The 21,989-nt window shown below is 48.5% G+C and overlaps 1 protein-coding gene across 1 annotated transcript in view; it reads left to right on the top strand.

Moving 5' to 3' along the window:
• Positions 1–21,519, top strand: part of Zfp64 (ZFP64 zinc finger protein) — a 34,940-nt gene extending 13,421 nt beyond the window's left edge. Inside the window, exons 3-6 of the mRNA XM_059261975.1 lie at positions 1,966–2,127; positions 3,054–3,116; positions 8,773–9,024; positions 19,933–21,519. Coding sequence (XP_059117958.1) covers positions 1,966–2,127; positions 3,054–3,116; positions 8,773–9,024; positions 19,933–21,209 — 1,754 coding nt within the window. The 3' untranslated portion in view covers positions 21,210–21,519. The remainder of the gene's footprint in view (positions 1–1,965; positions 2,128–3,053; positions 3,117–8,772; positions 9,025–19,932) is intronic.
• The last annotated feature ends 470 nt before the right edge of the window (positions 21,520–21,989 follow it).

The raw sequence follows: 21,989 nt of genomic DNA, 5'->3' as shown, positions 1-21,989 counted from the left end.
AAATCCGCCTACCTCTGCCTCCCAAGTGCTGGAATTAAAGGTGTGCGCCACCACCACCGGGCTGAGGTGAATATTTTGCCAACCACCTTCTGCTGGGGTTTGTCTGCTGTTTCTCATTTGGCTGGGACTGTGGGCTTGGAGGAAATGGCCTATGGTGTGAGTTTCTTTGGCACATAGAGCTACGTAGTGATGGCAGTCTGGGTTGATTCAAGTCAGTATATTCTGGAAATAAAGTGGTAAAGATGGGACCTCTCTGCCTTGCCTGTCTCCGGTGAACACAGATTGCCTTCACTTGGAATTAGGCCTCCCATGGGCAAGCGCCATCTTAGCAAAGGAGACAAGACCTTTTTTTACAAGCCCTAAACCAAGAACGTCGTTCACAAAATGAGCACCAAAAAAAAAAAAAAAAACATTATAAGCAGAAAAAAGTTCAAGACTACCTCTCTTATCTTTTTTTTTTTTTTTTTTTTTTTTTTTTTTTTTTTTTTTTTTGGTTTTTTGAGACAGGGTTTCTCTGTGTAGCTTTGCGCCTTTCCTGGAACTCACTTGGTAGTCCAGGCTGGCCTCGAACTCACAGAGATCCGCCTGGCTCTGCCTCCCGAGTGCTGGGATTAAAGGCGTGCGCCACCACCGCCCGGCCCTCTCTTATCTTTTTAATGATAGCTCATTTGGAGTCTTTTTGTTTTCTTTTGCGTTTACATTTTTTTTGTTTCTTTTTACCTCCAAATTGCAGTGAGACTTCCAGGGTGCCGATGACTTTTGAGAGAAGTCCTGGATTTTTAGGACTCTGAGACTCTTAGCGGAGTGCCTTGTACATCTGCCTGTAGTTAACAATGCCTGTGTGGCATCAGCTTTAGGGACATTTAGTACTCATTCGAGAGGTCTGAAGCCAGGGCTGCACTTTAAGAGTACTTGCTGCTAAATTTGTGAGGACAGGAGTTCGGGTCCCAGCACCCACATAGCAAGCCAAGTGGCTTGCAGACACCTTTAACTCCAGCTCTTAGGGATGGCCTCTGGCTTCTGCAGAGGCCCACACACACAAGTAAATAAAATCAATCTTTAACAGCAGAAAGAAAAAAGGAATCCAAGACTAGGGTGGTGGTGTATGCCTGTAATCCCAGCTCACAGGATGCAGGAGTTCAAAGCCAGCCTCAGCTACATAACGATTTAGAGGCCAGCCTGGGCTATGTGAGAACCTGTCCAAAAAGACCAAAGTCTTGATTGGTGTTTTAGAGCCCCAGGCCAGCATTTGTTTTGTGTTGTGGTTGTTGTTTCTTGGTCAGTTTGTTGAGACTGGGTCTCGTGTAGCTCTGACTGCCTGGAACTCACTGTGTAGACCAGGCTGGCCTTGAACTCTGAGTGCTGGAATTAAAGGCATTTTGCCACCACCCTCAAAAGCACTTGTGGTTTACTAGGAATTTGAGGGTTGAGGCAGGGTCTCTATTTATAGCTGTAGCTGTCTGGTACTCCATATGTAGACCAGGCTGACCTAGAACTCACAGAGATCCACCTGCCTCTGTTCCCTAAGTGCTGGGATTAAAGGTGTACACCACCACACCTGGCCACTGGATTTTTTTTTTTTATTAGCTTTAATAGTTTTTTTTTTTTAAGTGCAAATAAAAACTGTCACATAATGTATGTATTTTTCCCTGCGTATGTCTATGTATCACAAGCCTGCCTGGTATCAAAGGAGACCAGAAGAGGGCCTCCTTTGCCCTGGAGCTGGAGTTATGGAAGGTTGTGAGCCACACTGTGTGGGTGCTGGGAATTGAACCTGGGTCCTCTGGAAGAGCAGCTGCCAGTGTTCTTAACCACTGAGCCACCCCTACAGCTCACACACTTGACTTTTGAATGAGAAAGGAAATTCTTTCCACAAACGCGTGCCTCATCAGCTGGAACGCATTACGTCATCCTGGGATGCATTACATCATCCTGTGGAAAATTAATGACCACTGCGCCCTTTAGTTTCAGCTCCAGAATTCGTCTTTGAACATGGCTATCAAACTTACCTGCCCACGGAAAGCAACGAAAACCAGACAGCCACCGTGATCTCCCTCCCCGCCAAGTCACGCGCCAAAAAGCCCACCGCGCCCCCTGCGCAGAAGAGGCTCGGCTGCTGCTATCCGGGTAAAGGGGGCTCTGAGTGCAGACAGGGTTCTTAGGATTTAATGTTGGGGAGACTGGGTCCTGACTGTGTAGCTCAAGCAGACCTGGAATTCACTATACAGCTTTGGTGGGCCTCAAACTCATGATTCTCCTGCCTCAGCCTCCTAGTGTTGGAATTAGAGGCCTAAGCTACAGTACCCAGCTTCTTCGTGAATTCTTTTTATTCCTTAAAATTTATGAGTATTTCACCTGCATGAAAGTCTATACCCCCCATGTGTCTGGTACCCACTGACTCAGAGAGCGTGGAACCCCCTGGAACTAGAGTCATGGGTGGTTGTGAGCCTCTGTGTGGGTGCTGCGCACCAAACCTGGGTCCCCCGGAAAAGCAGCCAGTGCGCTAACCGCTGCACCATCTCCAGCCCTCCTTACACTGGTTCTTATGGATCTTCAGTCTTCTCTGAACAGGACCGTCAAGCATTTGTCTGTCTCTTCCGTTCACGACAGCATCTTTCTAGTCTACGGGCCATGTTGTAAAGCAGGGGTTCTCAGTCTTCCTAACGCTGCGACCCTTTAATACAGTTCCTCATGCTGTGCTGACCCCTCCCAGCCATAAAGTTATCTCTCTGCTACTTCATAACTGTAATTTTGCTACTGTGATGAATCGTAATGTAAATATCTGATATGTGACTGGCCACACACACACACACACACACACACACACACACACACGGGGTCGTGACCCACAGGCTGAGAACCACTGTTGTGAAGTGTGAGTTCATGCCTCATTCTGATGGCTCCTTTTGGTTTTGAGGTTATGCCACAGCGATGCCGTACTGTGTCTGGCCTGTGACATCAGTGTCTTTCCTGTGTTGCTGGCCATCTCCCCATGGTGAGGCAAGTCTCTGCCACTTCAGATCCCTCTGGACTTTATCTTTTGACTTTTTCAGGGTGCCAGTTCAAGACTGCCTACGGCATGAAGGACATGGAGCGACATCTGAAGATCCACACGGGTAAGTGACATGTCATTAGCTAGGGTACCCTGAACACCCACCCAGCAAGGAGCTGGGGACCCAGAGATGTCGGACATATGACAAGGGCCAAGCTTCACAGAAGTCAAAGGAGCAAGGGTAGAAAGTAGATAAAGATACTGTTTGTGGGGCTGGAGAGATGGCTCAGAGGTTAAGAGCACTGACTGCACTTCCAGAGGTCCTGAGTTCAATTCCCAGCAACCACATGTTGGCTCACAGCCATCTGTAATGAGATCTGGCGCCCTCTTCTGTATACATAATGAATAAATAAATTTAAAAAAAAAAATCTTTAAAAAAAAAAAAAAAAGATACTGTTTGTACACGTGATTTTGGCAGAAACATATCCAAAGCAATAAAAACCCTCCCGTGGAGAAAGTGAGCGCTAAGCCAGAAGGCCAGGAACTGCCATAGCCATGTGAGAAGTGACGTGCCATGATTAATTAGCATCAGATGCAGACAGCGTCCATGTTGGAGATGTAAACGTCTGTGTATGCACATCACATTAGTAGAGAGAGAAGAAGGTTTCGTTTTATTTGTTTGTTTTCAGTGCTGGGGAGCAAACCAGAGGATGCATGTTTTGTTTTGGTTGTTTATTTGATTTGTTGTTGATGTTAATTGTTTGGAAAAGATCTCACTATGTAGCCTAGGCTTGCTTCCACTTCTCCATACCCCTGCCTCACTGGGGTCATAGGTGCACACCACCACACCTGGTCAAGGATAGTAGCTCTCATACATCTGCCATCTTTACCTGTGACACAAAGGGTGTGTGTTATCTTTGCAACATCAAAAGGGGAGCATGATGTGGTGTTTTAGAACAGAAGGAAGGGCCAGGAGGAGGGCTCAGCAGGAAAAGGAATGTACCGCCAAGCCTGATGCCCTGAGCTCAATCCTGGGGACCCATGTGGTGGAAGGAGAGAACCAACTTTGGAACTTTAGGGCATTGTTCTCTGACCTCCATGTGCACTTTGTGACCCACATGCTCAAGTGTGAACACATGCACACCAACACACCACACAGTTTTTAATGTAATCAGATTTTTTTTTAAAGATTTATTTATTATGTATACAATGTTCTGCCTGCATGTATGTCTGCAGGCCAGAAGAGGGCGCCAGATCCCATTATAGATGGTTGTGAGCTACCATGTGGTTGCTGGGAATTGAACTCAGGACCTCTGGAAGAGCAGTCAGTGCTCTTAACCTCTGAGCCATCTCTCCAGCCCTGTAATCAGATTTTTAAAGGAGAGAAAAAACATCAACGCATAGAAAAAGGAAAACAAAGTGGGGTATTTTAATTTTCTTAATATGGTCATCCTTTTAGATCTTCAGGGGATTGCTTTCAGGGAGCTCCCGGTCCCCAAAGATGCCAGAAACTAAGATGTAAACATCCCTAGAGACGGTGAAGCGGTGTATGCACAGGGCCCACATTCGCCCTCCAGATACCGCGCTGCACTGTGGCTGGCTGACCCTTCCTGCCAGAATGCCAACCCCACACAGAGCTCCTGTCTGTCTCCTCAATGTGGCTATTGCTTATGCTTCAAACATTGTTTGATCCGATGCCGGTTGGTCGTACAGGTGCAGACTCCTGTAGATACAGAGGCCAGCTTGCGTGCTGATGTTTTCCAGATGTTTTGGATAAAGACTTGCTGCTGGACAGCTTTCGAGAAAGTCTGAGCGGTTCCTGGTCAAGTGACACAGGGGTGTAAATTCAAAAGGGAAGCATGCGGAAGCCAGGGAGTAATGGGTCCTCTCATATTTCATCTGCCGTGTGGAAACGCACATAGCTAACAGTTGTCAGCTGTGACCCATGAGTGGCACTGGGGTTCCCATCCTGTCCACTAGACCTCACACTGCCAGGTCCCGTGGATTTATTCTAATTACCCAAATTTCATAAGCAAGTAGTGACTCTCCCCATATGGGCTCAGGGGGTTAAGAGTTCCTCAAGTAAATTGCACTCATTATCCATGTCAATTGGGAAAACTAGGTCAGAGTGTAAACGAAGGCATATTGGTTACTTTATTGTTGCTGTGAGATGTCCAACATTGCATAGTGCAGCAATCATAGGTCCATTCCTATCCATCTTCTGAAGACACCACTGCACAGCAGGGTGACTTGAGGGTTTCACTGGCCACTTGTAAGGAGGGTGGTTGGGGTTGGTGGCGAGGAAGCCATGCGGTTTCTGCCCAGCAGAGCTGTTGGAAGCCGGCCTCTGCACCACCCACAGGCACTACCCTGGTGAAAACTGATAATCCAGTGGGCACAGGCAACACCAGGCAGCAGACAGTGCTGAGAGATGACCCGGCCAGGAATTTGTAACTCAACTGCTAACAGTTTCGATAAAATGATTTTATTTTTGCAATGTTGAGGGCCAAACTCTGGGCCGTGTGCATGCAAGGCAAGTGCTCTACCAGCTGAGTTAGAGCCCAGCTCAACAAAATGACCGTCTTTAAGAAATTATCAGGGGGTTGGGGATTTAGCTCAGTGGTAGAGCACTTGCCCTGGATTTGGTCCTCAACTCCGGAAAAAAAATAAAAAAAGAAAGAAAGAAATTGTTAGATGTATTTTCCTTCTTTATGTATAAAATCTTCTGCTTGCGTGTATGCCTGCAGGCCAAAAGAGGGCACCAGATCTCATTACAGATGATTGTGAGCCACCATGTGGTTGCCAGGAATTGGACTCAGGACCTCTGGAAGAGCAGCCAGTGCTCTTAACCTCTGTGCCATCTCTCCACCCCACCCCCCACCCCTATCAGTCAGATGCATTCTTTTTTTTTTTTTTTTTTTTTTTTTTTTGGAGCTGAGGATCGAACCCAGGGCCTTGCACTTGCTAGGCAAGCGCTCTACCACTGAGCTAAATCTCCAAACCTTACTCTGACATGATAGTGATTAGCTTTGACACACTGTGTCAGCACCGGGCTCTGTACATACTTGATCTACAGAGGATAAAGTGAAAATCTCACTGGTGTGGTGACCTACAAATATAATCCCAACACTTAAGAGGCAGAGGCACACAGATCTCTGTGAGTTCAAGACTGGCCTGGTCTACATAGTGAGTTTCAGGACAGCCAGGGCTATGGAAAAAGATCCTGTCTCCCTCTTCCCTCCCGCCCCCCCGAAAAAAGACAAAAACAGAAGGCAGGGTAGGAGTAAAGTCCTGCTTATGACATCTCACCTCCTAATGTATACCTCAAAGTCACCTTTATTGTCCACGCTGCAATATTCTGAATTTTTGCCTGCAGATATAGGGCCTAAGACTTACTTTGGGGGTTTTTTTGTTTGTTTGTTTTTAGTGGGTTTTTGGGAGACAGAGTCTCACTATATAGCTCTCACTGTCCTAAAATTCACTATATAGACCAGGCTGGCCTCAAACTCACAGAGCTCTACCTGCCTCTGCTTCCTAAGTGCTGGGATTAAAGGCGTGAACCACTGTGCCCAGCTCCAGACAAACAATTTTATCATCTCTTATTAGGCAAATAAGGTATTCTTGTATGTTTAATATTGTATGTCTTTATTATTTTTAAGCTTTATTTTGTGCATGTGTGTGTGTGTGCGCACATGCTCACATGCACACCATGTCCCTGTGAAGGTCAGAGGTCAACTATCATAATCTGTTCTTTCCTGCCACGTGTGGGTCCCAGAAATTAAACTGGGGTCATCAGACTTGATGGTAGATGCCTTTAGTCCTTACAGCCATCTCAGTATCACCTTTGTGCAGTCACACATGTGTGTGTGTGCGCGCGCGCGCGCGCGCGCGCGCGCGGGCGTGTGTGAGTGTGTGTATGTGTGCACATGTGAGTGTGTGTGTGTGTGCATGTGTGTCTGCTCCATTCTTCTTCCTGGCCACTGGAAATTGATTCAGTAATTTATGGCCCATCCATAAAATAAAATCACTCCGCCTTAGCTGTTAATGATGTGGAAAAGACAGAAATGACTATGACCAAACGAAGCCAGCGAGGAGTGGCGGAGAACCTGCCAGGAAAGCAGGAGGTCCTGGATTCTAGTCCCAGCTTTGTAAAGAGGGTGAAATACAGAATCCACAGGCAGGACATTCAAAGAATGAAGTTTCCGGATCAATGTGAGGGGGTGGCTCGGTGGTAGAGCACTCGCCTACCATGCACGAACTTCTGGGTTCCCTTCAGGTTGACATCAGTGGGACGCGGTGGTGCACGCTGGCATTCCCGGTGCTCTGCAGGTAGAGACAGAAGTTCAGGGTCATAGCAAGTTCAAAACCAACCTGGGATGCATGAGACTCTGTCTCAAAAGAAAAAAAATTAGCTGGCAGAGGTTTTTGTCCTAAAGGAAAAATACACACATACACCAAGATAAATTAATTAAAAAGAGGTGAGGCTATCGCCCAGTCATAGGACACTTGCCTAGAAATCCTGAGACCCTAGTTTATTCTCTACATACACAACACACACTCATGTACACATATGCTCGTGCGTGCGTCCACACACACACACGTACACATATGCACACACACACACACACACACACACGAACACACACCACTGGCTGGCGAGTTGGCTCATGGGTAAAGGTGCTTGCTGACAAGCCTAAAGACATTATAAATGAGTTCAATTCCCAAGACCCACACGGCAGAGGGAGAGAACCAACGTGTGCAAGTTGCCCCCTGACCTCCGCACATGCTGTGGCATGCACAGCCCACAATGACAGCACACACGTACTTAATAATAAGGACGCGCCATGTCAAAAGTGAGTTTGCTCACGTGCTCACCTGTGTCATCTGGGGTCGGATTAAACTGCCTTAGCAGGGAGACCTGAACAGCACCCAGGCCACCGTGAGGGCTCAGGCAGTTCAGAAGGCAGGCCACTCTGGCCCAAGGCTGAAAAGGAATGGATAGGAGAGATGGCTGTTTCACGTTACATTAGTGTCCTTCAGTGTGTCTGTGTCTATAGTATAAAATAATACATTAATATTGGAACGATTTAAATATCAAAAAATGTGCTAAAAGAAAATATGATAAAAGTATGGTGGCACACACCTTTAACCTCAGCTCTTGGGAGGCAGAGGCAGGAGGATCTTTATAAGTTTGAGGCCAGCCTGGTCTACAGAGCAAGCTCCAGAACAGTCACGGCTACGTAGTGAGATCCTGTCTCAAAAAGAAAAAAAAAAAAAAAAAACACAATCAAAATTAATAAGATGATAGAAGTCGGGTGGATAAGTGCTCAGCCCTGTAAGACTCAGGGAACAGGTAAAGGGGCAGAAATAGCCAGAAGGTAAGCAGAAAGACTACCACATTCTTATTTTAAAACCTGGCATAGTGAGGCATGCCTGTAATACCAACACTCAGAAATTGAGGGGCTCGGGAAGTTCAATGCCAGCCTGGGCTACATAACAAGTTTGAGGCCAGCCTGAGCTATAGGGATCCCTGTCCAGAAACAACAAAATGTTTTGTTTTTTTAGTTGCTGTGTGTCTTAGTTCATAAGGAATTCATATTCATCTTAGGGAAAACGTTTGAAAAGTCTAGTAAGCAAAGCGGCAGGAACCACCGCTCTACCCCATGCCCAGGGTTTCTAAACCACCCCGGGGCAGCCTGCAGGTTGGTCCTCTCCTGTCGGGAGTAAACGTTAACTTTCCCATCTTGTTTCCCCCACTGCGGCTTGTGTGTGCGCCAAAGGTGACAAACCCCACAAGTGTGAGGTGTGTGGGAAGTGCTTCAGCCGGAAGGACAAGCTGAAGACGCACATGCGCTGCCACACGGGCGTCAAGCCCTACAAGTGCAAGACGTGCGACTACGCGGCGGCGGACAGCAGCAGCCTCAACAAGCACCTGCGCATCCACTCGGACGAGCGGCCCTTCAAGTGCCAGATCTGCCCCTACGCCAGCCGCAACTCCAGCCAGCTCACCGTGCACCTGCGCTCGCACACAGGTGAGCCGTGCTCTGCCGCCTCGAATCCCAGCGCGGGCACCTGCCAGTCCGTGGGCACCTGCCAGTCCGTGGGCACCTGCCAGTCCGTGGGCACCTGCCAGTCCGTGGGCACCTGCCAGTCCGTGGGCACCTGCCAGTCCGTGGGCAGCGGGGAAAGAGAGGAGCTGGGGGTGTGGCTGGTGGGTAGAGCGTTGCCCCGCATACATAGGGCTGTAACCCCAACGCTGGAGAAGTAGAGGCAAGGAGAATCAGAGGTTTGAGGACAATCTGGGCTATATGCAACCTGGTCTCTTAACTGATGTTTGTAAATTCTTTTTAATTCGTGACCTGAAGGCGTGACTGACTTGACAGTACAAAGTCTTGGGTTCCATCCCCAGTACCACATAAACCAGGTGTGGAGAACCTGAAATTTCAGCACTGGAGAGGTGGAGGCAGGAGGATCAGATCATCCTCAGCCACATATCAGGTTCAAGGCCAACCTGGGCTGTAGGAAACCCTGTTTCTAAAAAACTAAATTGGAAAAAAAAAATTATTATTGTTGTTATTATTATCATTTTTAATTCTGGCTGGGGATGTGGCTCCTTTGGTAGAGTACTTACCTAGCATGTGTGAAACCTTGGGTTCAGTCCCCAGTACCACATAAACCAGGCATGGTGGGCAAGAACTTGTTACCTCAGAATTCAAGAGGTGGAGGCCGTAGAATCAGGAGTTCAAGGTCATCCTCAGCGGCATACAGAGTACCAGGCCAGCCTGGGCTACATGGGACCCTGTCTCAAAGAAACAATTTTTAATAGAGCGGGGGTAGTCAATCAACCTTTTGTTTTTCCTTTTCATCTGCTGAAAGAGCCTGTCCCAGTGACACCGGGCAGTTGTCAAGCCGCCGGCCACCTCCTGTGTTTTTATGTAACTATTTACCCGCGGGGTTGAGGGAATGTATTCCAAGAAATAGATACAGACAATGAGTTTTTAATAATCGTCCGAGTTACAGTCAGTTCGGTCATTTTTAAATGATGCACTGACGTGTTCAGAATAGTGTGCCTTGATCAGAAAGCACACACCAAGGGCTAGGGCAGAGCAGGTTGCTAAGATTATGTAATAGTGGGAATTTTTTTTGGCATGTCTATCAGCAAGCTAATGACACAGTGGTGCTTCGTAAGGACCATCCCCTGTCCCGATGGGGTATTGCAGCCAATGTTACTCACATGCTTCAGGTCAGCAGGTTGGTGTTGCTATTATGTTGGCTCAGCTTAACCGCACATGTGAGAAGGCGTCTGCAGCCGAATGTGGGTTTCTTGGCTGTGCACTGGTCTCGCCTGGGGTGATCAGGCTGTACCCCATCTATCTCTGATTCTCTTCTCAGACCTGTGGGCTAGCCCAGGCTTGGCTTTGTCATGATCTCCACAGAGGAACAGGCAGGCAAGCCCAATGTGGAAGCCCACTGAGGCCTCTGATTGCATGTGTCCACAAACAGCACATTGGTGCCTAAAGTGAGTCACAGGTTGTATCTGGTGTCAGGGATGGAACTGAGCTCACCCAGGGGACAAGCCACCACCAGATTATGTAGTTGGTGGTTTTTACTCCTTGGCTCTTTGGGGGGCCCACCACCCAGCTCCCAAATAAATTATGCATGGAGATGTATTATTTCTTATAAATGTCCCACCTTAGCTTGGCTTGTTTCTAGCCAGTTTTTCTTAAAATATCCATCTATCTTTTGCCTCTGGGCTTTTAGCTTTCTCTATTTCTGCATACCTTTCTTTACTTCTTACTCCATGACTTGCTGTCTAGCTGGATGGCTGGCCCCTGGAGTCCTCCTCCCCCTTTTCTCGTTCCTCGATCTTTTCCTCCCAGATTTCTCCTCCTTATTTATTCTCTCTGCCTGCCAGCCCTACCTATCCTTTCTCCTGCCTTGCTAATGGCCATTCAGCTCTTTATTAGACCATCAGGTGTTTTAGACAGGCACAGTAACACAGCATCACAGAGTTAAACAAATGCAACATAAACACATCTTTGCATCATTAAACAAATGTCCCACAGCATAAGCAAATGTAATACATCTTCAACTAATATTCCACAACAAGATTGCATGGCAAAGCCTAGGGATAGGAGAGGGATGAAGATTTAGGACCATTCATGCAAACAGTCACAGACCACGTTTGTCCCACCATCAGGCTCGTTTCTGACATTCACACCATCTCCAGGACCCCCATAAATCTCACCCAACCATAGGATCAGGCCAAGAGACAGGGATTGAGTGAGGCCCGTCAGGTCAGAAAGGGATAAGAAGTCTGGTTGTGACATTCTGGAGCCCCAACCATTGACAATAATCCTGTTTTGGGGAAAGGGGAAGATGAGAACCCTACCTGTGACTGAAATCTCTCTTGGCATATCCCCCCTTTGTTCAGGGTTGGTTGGGGGGTGGGTAGTGTCTAGCTCTGGCTCATAGCCCTGCCCACTTGGGACATCCTTTCTGCTTACGTTCTGGACCACTTCTAAAGACTTGGGAGGAGGGCTGGAGAGATGGCTCAGAGGTTAAGAGCACTGCTTGCTCTTCCAAAGGTCCTGAGTTCAATTCCCAGCAACCACATGGTGGCTCACAACCATCTGTAGTGAAATCTGGTGCCCTCTTCTGGCCTGCAGGGATATGTGCAGACAGAACACTGTATACATAATAAATAAATAAATCTTTAAAAAAAAAAAAAAAAAAAAAAAAAGACTTGGGAGGAACCGTCCCTCCTGCTTGCTGCCTGCAGAGGGGGCTGTGCAGGTACACATATGTGCAAAGGCCAGAGAAGGGGCTTTCTCTCTTTTGTTTTAGTGTAGGCTGTTGTTCCTTTTGCTACTGGATCTGCCTTTGAAACTTTTTAGTTTCCTGAGCTGGGAATGGTGGTGCACACCTTTAGTCCCAGCACTCAGGAGGCAGAGGCAGGAGGATCTCTGAGTTCAAGGCCAGCCTGGTCTACAGAGTGAGTTCCAGGACAGCCAGGGCTACAGAAAGAAACATTGCCCCAAAGGAGAAAAAATACTTTGAGTTTCCTGTATATTTGTATGATTTGAGTCTAGCTGGGGAGTGAGCATCCTTCCTCTTTCTCAACTCAGCTGTAGATGTTTCTTCCTCTAACATTCTCGGGACCTGGGCGGCCTCCTGGCACCAGGGTAATCCTTTGGGTTGGACGTTAGGATCTCACTTTCTAATTGGTCTTCATTTAGAGGTTATTTTCTTGGACACGATTTTGGTCCTCATGCTTTTGTCTAACTTTAAAAAGACAGTTGGAGGGAAACTAGAGAGCTCCGTGGTTAAAAGCACTGGCTGCTCTTCCAGAGGACCCGGGTTCAATTCCCAGCACCCACATGGCAGCTCACTTCTGTAAGGTCGAGATCCGACACCCTCACACAGACATACATGCAAACAAAATACCAATGCACATAAAATGAAAGTAAATAAATTATAAAAACCTAGCTAGGGGAGCTGGAGAGATGACTCGGTGGTTAAGGGTGCTTGCTACTCTCCCAGAGAACCAAAGTCTAGCACAAACATCGGGCAGCTTACAACTGGCCAGCTTCAGGGAATCCATAGACCTTATCTGGACTCCATGGTTACACACACACACACACACACACACACACACACACACACACACACGTAGCTGGAGAGCTTCTCTCCAGGTCCCACCAAGCCCCGCAGTCCCATAACCCATGTATAAAATAATCACTCAGACGTTATATTACTTATAAACTGTATGGCTGTGGCAGGCTTCTTGTTATCTACTTCATTTATCTTAAATTAACCCATTTCTATTAATCTATAAGTTGCCACGTGGCTCGTGGCTTACCAATACCTTACATCTTGCTTGTCATGGTGGTGGCTGGCAGGTCTCTCCCACTCAGCCTTCCACTTCCCAGAATTCTTCTCTCTCCTTGTCCCGTCTATACTTCCTGCCTGGCCACTGGCCAATCAGTGTTTTATTTATATAGAACGATATCCACAGCGCGCACACACACACACACACACACACACACACACACACTTTTCATGCACTCACAGATACATGCACATAAGTAAAAACTTCAGTGTTCTGTTTTGTTTGGAAACAAGGTTTCACCATGTAGATCCTCCTGCCTCTGCCTCCCAAGTGCTAAGATTAAGGGCATGTGCCACCATGCCTGACTGAAGTAAACTTTAAAAAGCTAGCAGGAGATGACTTCCAAGGATGCCAACGACAGATTATGTCTAGGAAATCATTGCCTTTCCCTCCACACTCTGCTCGGGGCCCACTGGGCTCTTTGGTGAACTTCTCTTCTGGTACCAATCATTGATTGTACCCTCCAAACCCGAGCTGCCTGGGTGTCTGTTTCCCAGTGTGCGGGTTGACTAAGTTTAACTGCTAGATGTTTGCTGTTAAGTGTCAGTTACGGCCGGGTGGTGGTGGCGCACGCCTTTAATCCCAGCACTCGGGAGGCAGAGCCAGGCGGATCTCTGTGAGTTCGAGGCCAGCCTGGGCTACCAAGTGAGTTCCAGGTAAGGCGCAAAGCTACACAGAGAAACCCTGTCTCGAAACACCAAAAAAAAAAAAGAAAAAAAAGTGTCAGTTACGTCTTTGAGGCAAGGTTTCGGTTCCCTAATAACTTCCCCTCCCCCAAACCTCTATAAATGCAGCAGCCTCCTCTATCCACATGCTGAGCATCAGCTGAGGCCCCTGTAGGTAACTGTCTGTCCTCGGGTGGGTTTTAAGTCTGAGAGGCTGCTGGCTGTGACAAGAAGTCACTGCACCCTGGGCTGGAGTGATCTACCTGTGCACACACGTCTGTCTCAATTCTCCTGGGACCAGCGGGCTAGCCAGAAGCAACCTTCTCATGATGTGTGAGCAAGACACTCCCAAAGACAGAGCCATTCCAAAGTGCCTGTCGGGACTTGTTTTCTGTCATCCCGGTACTCAGGAGGTAGAAGCAGGAGGATCAGTAGTTCAGGGTCAGCCTCAGCTATGTAACCAGTCTGAGGCCATCCTGGGCTACATGAGACCCTATCTCAACAACCCCCTACCAAACAAAACAACAACAACAACAACAACAAATAAACCTTTGTGTCAAGTCTGGTTGATCCTGCTGAACAGTATTGGCCAAATCCAGTGACTTTTGAGCCTGATGTAGGTCACAGCACATCAATCACCCTGCCCTTGTCCAAAGAGCTTGTGTAATTATTTAGGACTCAGAGGCTACAAAGAAGCATGGGGGGTGGGAGATTTGGGGATATCTGCATGACCTCTTGCAGCAGGCTAAGACACAGACAGACATAACTGGTCCCCAACCTCTTGTCTGGAGTCTGTTCTGTTTTCAGCTCCACTTCCTCAATCTGGTTCTTCCAGGCCTGGTGGCTCACACCCCAAAACCAAGTACCCAGCTGAGGCAGGAGGATCAAGAGTTCATAGCCTGGGCTAAGGAGATAGCTCAGTAGATAAACTGCTTGCCGTGCCAAGGACATAACACAGGGTGGGTAAGGATGGTGGCCTGCCTGTGATTCCCACACTCGGGAGGAGGTGGGGGGTCCCCGGAACAAGGTGACTAGCCAGACTGACTAGGCAAGCCTCAAGTTCATCGAGAGACCCCGCCTCAGTAAGTAAGACACTGAGCGTGATGGAGGAAGACACTGACGCCAATAAATATATGTACAAAAGGAAGATGAAATTGAAGAGTTCAGAGCCAACCAGGGCTACATAGGGGTACCCAATCCACACACCACCATCAGAGGTCCACTTGGGCTTGCGGGGTTGAACTCAGTCATGTTAGAGGCATCTCTAGATTGCTGTAGAAAGGTGTGTTTCCGAGCATTTGAAGTGTGTACCAGTTATGTGTCGCCTCCGTGGAGTATTCGTTTTGTTTTCTATCTGCTTGTGACACTTGGACAACTTCACGTCAATAGCACTGTTTCACCTGCCGGCCAGCGGAGGCTCTGTGCCGCCGGTCATTTTAGTTACAACCGGAAGTTAGGAAAGCGCTGTCGGTCTCAATACAACTGCCTGTTGATCACTCACTCCGCAGCATCCTTAAACCCTGCTCCGTGGGATGCTAGGGGCGGAGGGTGTAGTCACTGGAGGGTGTAGTCACTGGTACTGCAGAACTTACACCAGAGCTTTGGCCAGAACACTCCATTTAAGAAATAAATTCAGAGCCGGGCAGTGGTGGTGCACACCTTTAATCCCAACACTGGGGAGTCTGAGGCAGGTGGATTGCTTCAAGCTAAAGCCCAGCCTGGTCTACAGAGTGAGTTCCAGGACAGCCAGGGCTACACAATGAAACCTTGTCTAAAAAAAAAAAAAAAAAAAAAAAAAGGACAGAAAAGAAAAAAAGAAAGAAAGAAAGAAGGGAAGGGATAAATTTAGGTCTAGAGAGATGCCCAGTGGCTGAAAGGGCTTTGCTTTCATGAGCTCAGTCCTCAGGACCCACATGATGAGAGAGAGACAGACTCCCACAAGTTGTCCTGAGTACCACACATGTGCTGTCGTATGTTCACACACACCACACACACACACACACAATCACTCAATCGATAAATAAATAAATAAGTAATTAGTGTGATTTTAAAGCATCCAGATGTACTAAAAAGAAAGTTGGGAAATATTCGTGGGGGCAGAGAGATGGCTCGGCTGTTAGGAGCACCTGCTGCCCTTGCAGAGGACCAGGTCTGATCCACAGTGTGCATGTCACGGCTCACCACCATGTGACTCCAGTCCTGGGGATCTGCATCCTCCTTCTGTGGGCATTGCACATACATACATGCAGACAGAACACCTATACACACAAAATAATCAAATAATTTTTTTAAATATTTGTGATTTAAAAAAGAAAGAATAAGCCGGGCGGTGGTGGCGCACGCCTTTAATCCCAGCACTCGGGAGGCAGAGTCAGGCGGATCTCTGTGAGTTCGAGGCCAGCCTGGGCTACCAAGTGAGTTCCAGGAAAAGGCGCAAAGCTACACAGAGAAACCCTGTCTCGAAAAACCAAAAAAAAAAAAAAAAAAAAAGAAAGAAAGAAAGAAAGAAATAATAGGCGGGGTACAGTGGTGTACACCTGTAATCCCAGCACTTGGGGGAGTGAAAACAGGAATTTCAAGGTCACCTTCAGCTACATGAGAAGTTAGAGGCTAGCCTGGGCTACAAGAGACCCTGTCTCAAAAGATCTCAACCTCTAGAAAAGTGGTGTTAACTCTGCAACCTAGCTATGAGATTTGGTTATGGGTTTGTCTGTTTTCCCTGGATTTTGTCACTAATGGAATTGATGAAGAAAAGAACAAAAGGAAATGTCTGTTATTCCGCTTTGAGCAAATGCTATGAACTTGTCGCCCGGAGAACTCACGGGGTTTCAAAGCAATCATGGCAGTTGGGTGATTGTACATTTTGTGAATACCAGTCTAGATGCTGCTGTAGTTCCGAGACCCGCCGCTAGGTGGCTGTGTAATCCCCGCTGAGGTACAAGTTGCTTGATGTGATTCTTTCAGAGGTTTTAACAATGTAATTGGTTTCTTTGTATTCCTATTGGTTTTTTTTTTTTTTTTTTTTTTTTTTAGCTTGTTTTGTGCATTTGAAGCTTCCTGTAGAAGGGTTCTGTGAGCTTTGACAAACTGCCGCAAGGGGGCGACGTTGTTTGAAGACAGGGGAAAAGCTAAGGTTTACTGAAAAACACTTGGGGGCTGGGGATATGGTTCAGTCTGTGCTTACCACTCAAGCATGAGGACCTGAGTTGATTCCTAGAACTCCTGAAAAAAGTGGCATAGTGACAGACACCTGTAATGGTGTCATGGGAGCGGAGTCAGGAGGATTCCCAAGGCTCACTGGCAGCTAGCCTAGCCTACTGGTTGGGCCCCAGGCCAATGAGAGACCCTGTCACAAAGTAGGGCCTGGCGGTGGTAGTCCACCTCTTTAATCCCAGCACTTGGGAGACAGAGGAAGGTGAATCTCCGAGTTCAAGGCCAGCCTGGTCTACAGAACCAGTTCCAGGACAGCCAGGGCTACATAGAAACCCTGTCTCGAAAAAATCAAAAACACAAAGTAGACAGCTCCTGAGGAACAGTGCTTGGGGTTGGTCTCTGGTGTCCACATATGCCCACACACACTCCATTTTTATTAATTAAAAAGGCTACTTAGGAAATACCTTGGGCTTTAGGGGCCAAGTAGCCGCTGACACACAACTGTCTATCCGGGGTTGCTTTCCTTTTCTTTTCTTTCTGTCGCTGTGATGAACATTCTGGCCTAAGGCAGCTTGAGAGGCGAAAGGGCTTGCCCTTCCCGGTCACAGCCCATCACTGAGGAGAGTCAGGGCAGGAGCTGAAGCGGAGATCGGAGGAACGCTGCTGACTGGCTCTCTCTGGCTTATCTCTCCCAGCTCTCTTACACAGTTCAGATTCACCTGCCTAGGGTAGTGATGTCAGCAGTGGCCTAGGCCCTCCCCGTCAATCCTCTGTGAGACAGTTCCTCACAGGCCTGGCCGTTCTTCAGCTGAGGTACTCAGGTGACTCTGGATTGTGTCGAGTTGACACTAAGAACTCACCGGGAAAACGGCCATGGGACAGTAACCAGGTTTAAACAGCTGTGCTGCCCTAGCATGGGTGAAGCCTGGGTTCAGTCTTCGGCAGAGGAGAATGGCCCTGTCCAATAAGCTTTATTTATAAAGCCACCAGTGACCAGGGTTCGGGCCCCAGGCTGGAGCTTCCCACGTCCAGTTGAGGAGTCAGCATGCCTAGTGTTAACCAACCATGTGAAGTGTTTGTTGTTTGGTTCAGGCATCTTGGTTTTCTGGGATTGTGTTCTGCTAATCCCTGCAGGCTCTAGTTGAATGCATTAGGCAGCTCAGGATGGCATCGTTGGCCAGCTACCAACACGTAAGCATGATCACGGTCTTCAGAGAGCACGCCCTGAGAAAGTGAGCACAGGTTACGTGTACAACTCGTTGCCTGGCTTTGGAGTCAGCCTGGCTTGGAGCCAAGCCCTGCTGAGTGCTGGATGGTGACCATGAATGAGTTATGCAGGCTCAGGACCCCACTCATTTGCATAGTAGTCCTCAGAACAGAGCTAGTAAGGGCTCCTACCTTGTGGGGTGTTGCCAGCAAGGACAAGACCACCCTGTAGTGTGCCTGGCTGGCTCCTACCATCCAGGACCAACCTGAAACTCTGAACCGCTGTTAGCTCACTTGCTTAAACAATCGTCGTAGTGCTGGGGAAATGCTTAAGAGCTCAGCTCCTAGATGTCACATGAAAATGTCAGCAGTGGTGCACCGCTGTGATCCCAGCACTGGGTTGGCAGGGACAGGTGGATCCCTGGGGCTCGGTGGCCAGCCTGGCCCAGTTTGTGAACTCCAGGCCAATGAGAGACCCTGTCTCAAAGGAGGTGGACAGCATTCCTGGGAGGGTGACCCCAGGTTGTCCTTAGACACACACACACACACACACACACACACACACACACACACAGCACGTACACAGCAGTGCACATGGAAACACTACCCTGGAGAGCAAGCTGCTTGCTTGGTGACCGCTGCCTCCACTAATCTGGACCTGGATATCACATCCGCTTAGCTGTTTGCAATTTCACTCTCCCCATTCATCTTTCAGCAAATACAAATTAAAAAACCAAAACATCAAGCAGCTGGATTCTGTAACTTCTTCCCAAGCAGAGAACACGACTGGCAGTAAGGGAAAAATAAGTCTTGTGCAATAAACACACCTCTGGGGGCTGGAGAGATGGCTCAGAGGTTAAGAGCACTGACTGTTCTTCCAGAGGTCCTGAGTTCAATTCCCAGCAACCACATGGTGGCTCACAACCATCTGTAATGAGATCTGGTGCCCTTTTCTGGCCTGCAGACATACATGCAGACAGAACACTGTATACTTAATAAATAAATAAATAAATCTAAAAAAAAAAAGAAAGAAAGAAAGAAAATTAAGGAAAAAAATTTAAAAATAAACACACCTTTGTTAATAAAAATCTACAAGAACTATCCTCGGTGTATCCATCACGTGGGGGTGGGGCCTCTCACGGATGCAGCCTGGCACTGACCCGTTGGAAATGTGTTAACAAGTCTGTGACAACGCTCAGTTCAATCAAAATCCAGAAGGATGCAAAGTCATGCAGCCATCGGCTTCCAACTGGGCTATGAAAGAGGCTGAAGAGACGGCTCAGCAGTCTCTCTTCCAGAGGACCTGGGTTCAATTCCCAGCATGCCCACCAGGCAGCTCACAGGAGATCCAGTCCTCTCTTTTGGCCTCCACAGACACCTGCATTGGCACGCACATACTCTCTCCCTCTCTTCCTCCTCCTCTCTTCCTCTTTCTCTCTCTCTCTCTCTCTCTCTCTCTCTCTCTCTCACTCACACACACACACACACTCTCTCTCTCTCTCTTACACTCACACTCATGTGTATAAAATTAGAAATGAAATCATTTTTAAAAATTATAAGAAACCCAGGTATAGTGGTACATGCCCTTGATCCCAGCACTAAGGAGGCAGAGGCAGGCAGATCTCTGTGAGTTAGGGGCCAGCCTGGTCTACATAGTGAGTTCCAGAACAGCCAGGACTACATAGACCCTGTCTCAAAAAAAAAAAAAAAAAAAAAAAAACTGTAAGGAGTAGAATTGCAGATCCTATTTAGGACATTTAAATGGCTCTTTTCAAAAATCACCCTTCCCCCTCCTCCTTCTGGGTTTTCTAGGGGTGGGGCTGTGCCGGCACTCATGGTGATGACTGGGGTTTGGGTACCGAAGAGAATCCCAAGGGCTGCTGGGAGCTGCGGTGAGGAGGGGGCCAGCCTCCTGCCTTGCTATAAGCCGTTTTCTGGTGTGTGCTTCTGGGGGGATCCTTGTTGATCCTTGTTGTCGTTTTTTAACCTGCCTGTTCTTATGGAAACTCACCTTGTGTTGACAGGGGACGCCCCCTTCCAGTGCTGGCTCTGTAGTGCCAAGTTCAAAATCAGCTCAGACTTGAAAAGGCACATGCGTGTGCACTCGGGGGAGAAGCCTTTCAAGTGCGAGTTCTGCAATGTCCGCTGCACCATGAAGGGGAACCTCAAGTCGCACATCCGCATCAAGCACAGCGGGAATAACTTCAAGTGTCCGCACTGCGACTTCCTGGGTGACAGCAAGTCCACCCTGCGGAAGCACAGCCGCCTGCACCAGTCGGAGCACCCGGAGAAGTGCCCGGAGTGCAGCTACTCCTGTTCCAGCAAGGCCGCGCTGCGCGTGCACGAGCGCATCCATTGCACGGAGCGCCCGTTCAAGTGTAACTACTGCAGCTTCGACACCAAGCAGCCCAGTAACCTGAGCAAGCACATGAAGAAGTTCCACGCCGACATGCTCAAGACCGAGGCCCCGGAGAGGAAGGACACCGGCAGGCAGAGCAGCCGGCAGGTGACCAAGCTGGATGCCAAGAAGACGTTCCACTGTGACATCTGTGAGGCCTCCTTCATGCGGGAGGACTCCCTCCGCAGCCACAAGAGGCAGCACAGTGAGTACCACGACAGTAAGAACTCGGATGTGACTGTCGTGCAGCTTCACCTTGACGCCAGCAAGCAGCCAGCTGCGCCCCTCACCGTGGGGCATCTCCAGGTCCCCCTCCAGTCCAGCCAGGTGTCTCAGTTCGGCGAGGGGAGGGTCAAGATCATCGTGGGGCACCAGGTACCTCAGGCGAACACCATCGTCCAAGCGGCCGCCGCTGCTGTCAACATTGTGCCCCCCACCCTGGTAGCCCAGACCCCCGAGGAGCTCCCGGGGAACGGCCGGCTGCAGATCCTACGCCAGGTCAGTCTGATCACCCCTCCTCAGCCCCCCGGGTGTCCTGGAGAAGCAGGTACCCTGAGTCAGCCAACTGTTCTGCTGACCACCCATGAACAGGCGGCGGGGGCCACCCTACAACAGACTCTGATCCCCACCACCCCAGCCGGGACCCAGGAAGGCACGGGAAACCAGACGTTCATTGCCAGTTCAGGTATCACGTGCTCGGACTTCGAAGGCCTTAACGCGCTGATTCAGGAGGGCACTGCGGAAGTGACAGTGGTGAGCGATGGAGGCCAGAGCATCGCCGTGGCCACCACGGCGCCGCCCATGTTCTCCTCTCAACAAGAACTGCCCAAGCAGACTTACTCCATCATCCACGGGGCCGCACACCCTGCCCTGCTCTGCCCGGCTGATTCCATACCCGATTAGTGCTTCAGATACATTCTGGAGGGGGAGGGGTGCTGGCAGAGAAACGACAAGAGGAATGTTGTAAGAGGCTCCTGGTCCCTTGTAATAAATTGTATTTTATACGGTTTATGTAATTTTTTTAATAGGGAAACAGCGTGGAGACCAACCTAATTCCTCCTTCAAGCCGTTCCTCTGTCTTAAAAGTTCCCAAGGCTGGTTCCAATAGGAGTTGGAATTCACGGCATTAGGGACTGGATGCGTTTGTTTGTTTACAGTTTGATTTTCCATGTTCCAGATTTGATTTTCCAACTGGAATAAAGGTGTTTGGGTTTGGGGTTTCTCTTGCCTTCAGTTTGTATAGTAGATGGTACTTCTTAACTTTTCTGGAGCCCCTTTCTAGAATTATACACACAGACAGAGACAGAGAGACAGAGAGAGAGAGTCTGGAGCACTTGTGTACTACATAGATCCCTATTTGTCCCTCCATAGATCCAAATCTATGATGGACCATTTTCTAGCAAGAGTGCTGGAGATGGACGTCCTAAAGGAACAGTGCCCTACCACCCGGTTAAAATATACTGAGGAGTGATATTCTGTTACAGTTCAAGATATGATTAGGGAGGGGAAAGGTTGTGAAGTTTATTTTGTAAAGATTTAGTGTGGGTGTATGTGTGTGTGTGTGTGTGTGTGTGTGTGTGTGCATATGCGTGCGCGCACATGAGTGCAGGTACACAGAGAAGCCAGAGAGGGCGTCAGATCCCCCTGGAGCTGGAGTTATCAGTGGTTATGAGCTGGCTTGGG

Source organism: Peromyscus eremicus, chromosome 4 (assembly GCF_949786415.1).
Source record: "Peromyscus eremicus chromosome 4, PerEre_H2_v1, whole genome shotgun sequence".
NCBI classification, from domain to species: domain Eukaryota; kingdom Metazoa; phylum Chordata; class Mammalia; order Rodentia; family Cricetidae; genus Peromyscus; species Peromyscus eremicus.
The sequence above is the reverse complement of the archived record's forward strand: the minus strand, read 5'-3'. Positions and strand labels throughout refer to the sequence as shown.